This window comes from Triticum dicoccoides, chromosome 5A, assembly GCF_002162155.2.
Source record: "Triticum dicoccoides isolate Atlit2015 ecotype Zavitan chromosome 5A, WEW_v2.0, whole genome shotgun sequence".
NCBI classification, from domain to species: Eukaryota; Viridiplantae; Streptophyta; class Magnoliopsida; order Poales; family Poaceae; genus Triticum; species Triticum dicoccoides.
Window position 1 is genome coordinate 230,227,753 of NC_041388.1, and position 1,865 is coordinate 230,229,617.

The 1,865-nt window shown below is 46.5% G+C and overlaps 1 protein-coding gene across 1 annotated transcript in view; it reads left to right on the forward strand.

Moving 5' to 3' along the window:
• LOC119300773 (aspartate carbamoyltransferase, chloroplastic-like) overlaps nucleotides 1-594 on the forward strand; it is a 22,076-nt gene extending 21,482 nt beyond the window's left edge. The window contains exon 5 of the mRNA XM_037577662.1: nucleotides 231-594. Coding sequence (XP_037433559.1) covers nucleotides 231-338 — 108 coding nt within the window. The 3' untranslated portion in view covers nucleotides 339-594. The remainder of the gene's footprint in view (nucleotides 1-230) is intronic.
• The last annotated feature ends 1,271 nt before the right edge of the window (nucleotides 595-1,865 follow it).

Consider the following 1,865-nt stretch of genomic DNA (forward strand, 5'->3'; position numbering starts at 1 on the left):
TTCCACATCCGAGCAGCAACATGTACTAATTACCTAACAATGTGAAAGTTATCTTTTCATGAGAATCACCTATGATTTCCTTCATTTCTCTGAAGGAATCAACGTTCGTGGCAGTTGACATGTTATTTCTTGGTTGCTTGGGTATTGTATCATAGTGATACATGGGTTTAATTGGTTCCTAGCTCGTGTCAAATTGGAATGTGCAGGATTCAATGTTTGTCGTTTTGCAGATCACAGTAGATGTTGATAGTGATCCAAGGGCTGCATATTTTAGGCAGGCTAAGAATGGCCTCTACATAAGGATGGCACTGCTCAAACTTCTGCTTGTTGGCCATTGACATTCTTTTTCCTGGTGCGTGAGCTTTGCGATGTCAAAGGATCAGAAATGTAGTCTTAATCATTGGCTCCAAGTTCAACTGTTCGGTGCTGTGCAAGGTATAAGAAAGTTGGATCCTTGCAAGAATAAAGCAATGATTGTATGATACATGCTCCATAGGAATATTCTCTGTTATTATGTGGAACATCCTTTTCCCCAGGATGGAATGCAATGTTCGAAAAGAAAATTATATTTTACCTACGAAATTCACTTGCTGATTATGGTCCAGTACAAAAAGGCAGCCATGTTTGCTTCCTCATTTGCTGATGGACACTCTGCTGTTTTGGCTTGCTGAAGCTCGACAGCTTTTACCTCAAGTTGCTTTTGCTTCTGGCTGCATGGTTCAAGTCTACTTCTCACAAACAAGTTTGCGACAACTATTTGAGTTACTCTTGGTTAGAAATATATCACTCACCTTTCAGAATTCACATGTTCAAAGTTTGCAAACTTTCAAAATGTTGAACTTCCATAATTTGGGAACCCAAGAACCGTCCTGGGTCTTTTTTGTACCCCATACCTCTTAGGCCTTGTTCGGCTGCAGTGTATTTAATCCTCTAGTGGATTTAATACTCTAGAGGATTGGGTGACCCCCCACCGTACACCAAATCCGCTCGGGGACTAAATACATGTCACCATGCAATCCATGATGCATTCGGTTAATCCTCCACAGGAGTATCAATTAACAGCAGGACTTTAGGCTGGCATCGCCAACGCCTTGCTGCAGGTAGAGAGAGAAGACAGTAGATGGGAAGCAGGCAAACACGGAGAGAAAGAGATAACCAACATGAAGATCTCGTCGGCAGCTGCCTCCTCTTCTCTGGCGTGAGGTGGCGGAGGAGATTGGATCGGCCGGGCTCCATGGTTGTTCTGGGTCGCCGGCGAGCTCATGCCTCTTCGCGCACGTCGCCTCCATCTGCTCCGGTAGCGTCTCCGGCGCCCGCTTCGCCGTCGCCAGATCGAGAGAGGGAGAGAGAGTCGGGGGAGAGAGAGATGCACCGTAACGTTTCGCGGGAGGGTTGGCTTCCTCGGGGTGGGACGCGTGGGTCGTTTCCCAGCGATTTCCACGGGGTTTGGGAGAGATTTGGTCCAGACTGGGTCTAACCGAAGGTTGTCACCAGCGAGACCGGGATTCGACCCCGGCAGGGGCGAAATCCGCGTGGATCGGCGGGGTTTGCGCCTAGGAGGATTCTTACTGAACTTCTACCTTTTGAGTGAAAAGGAATGCAAAGGACGTCGTCCTTTGCGTTTTCTCAAAAAAAGAACCGTCCTGGGGCTTACCAGTAGACAGCACAGAGGTTACTATTGCCAGCCCGGGTTTGAGTTCCCCTATGCAGTTTCTCCTACGAGAATAAGACTCGAGCGTGGACGCAGTGTCTGCACCCGAGCTCATTGAGCTTGGGTGAACAGTAAAATTAAAAAAATTGGAAAAAAAATCATGAAATTCCAAAAAAAAAAAATTGGGCGAAACATTGACAAGTTTTAAGTGCTT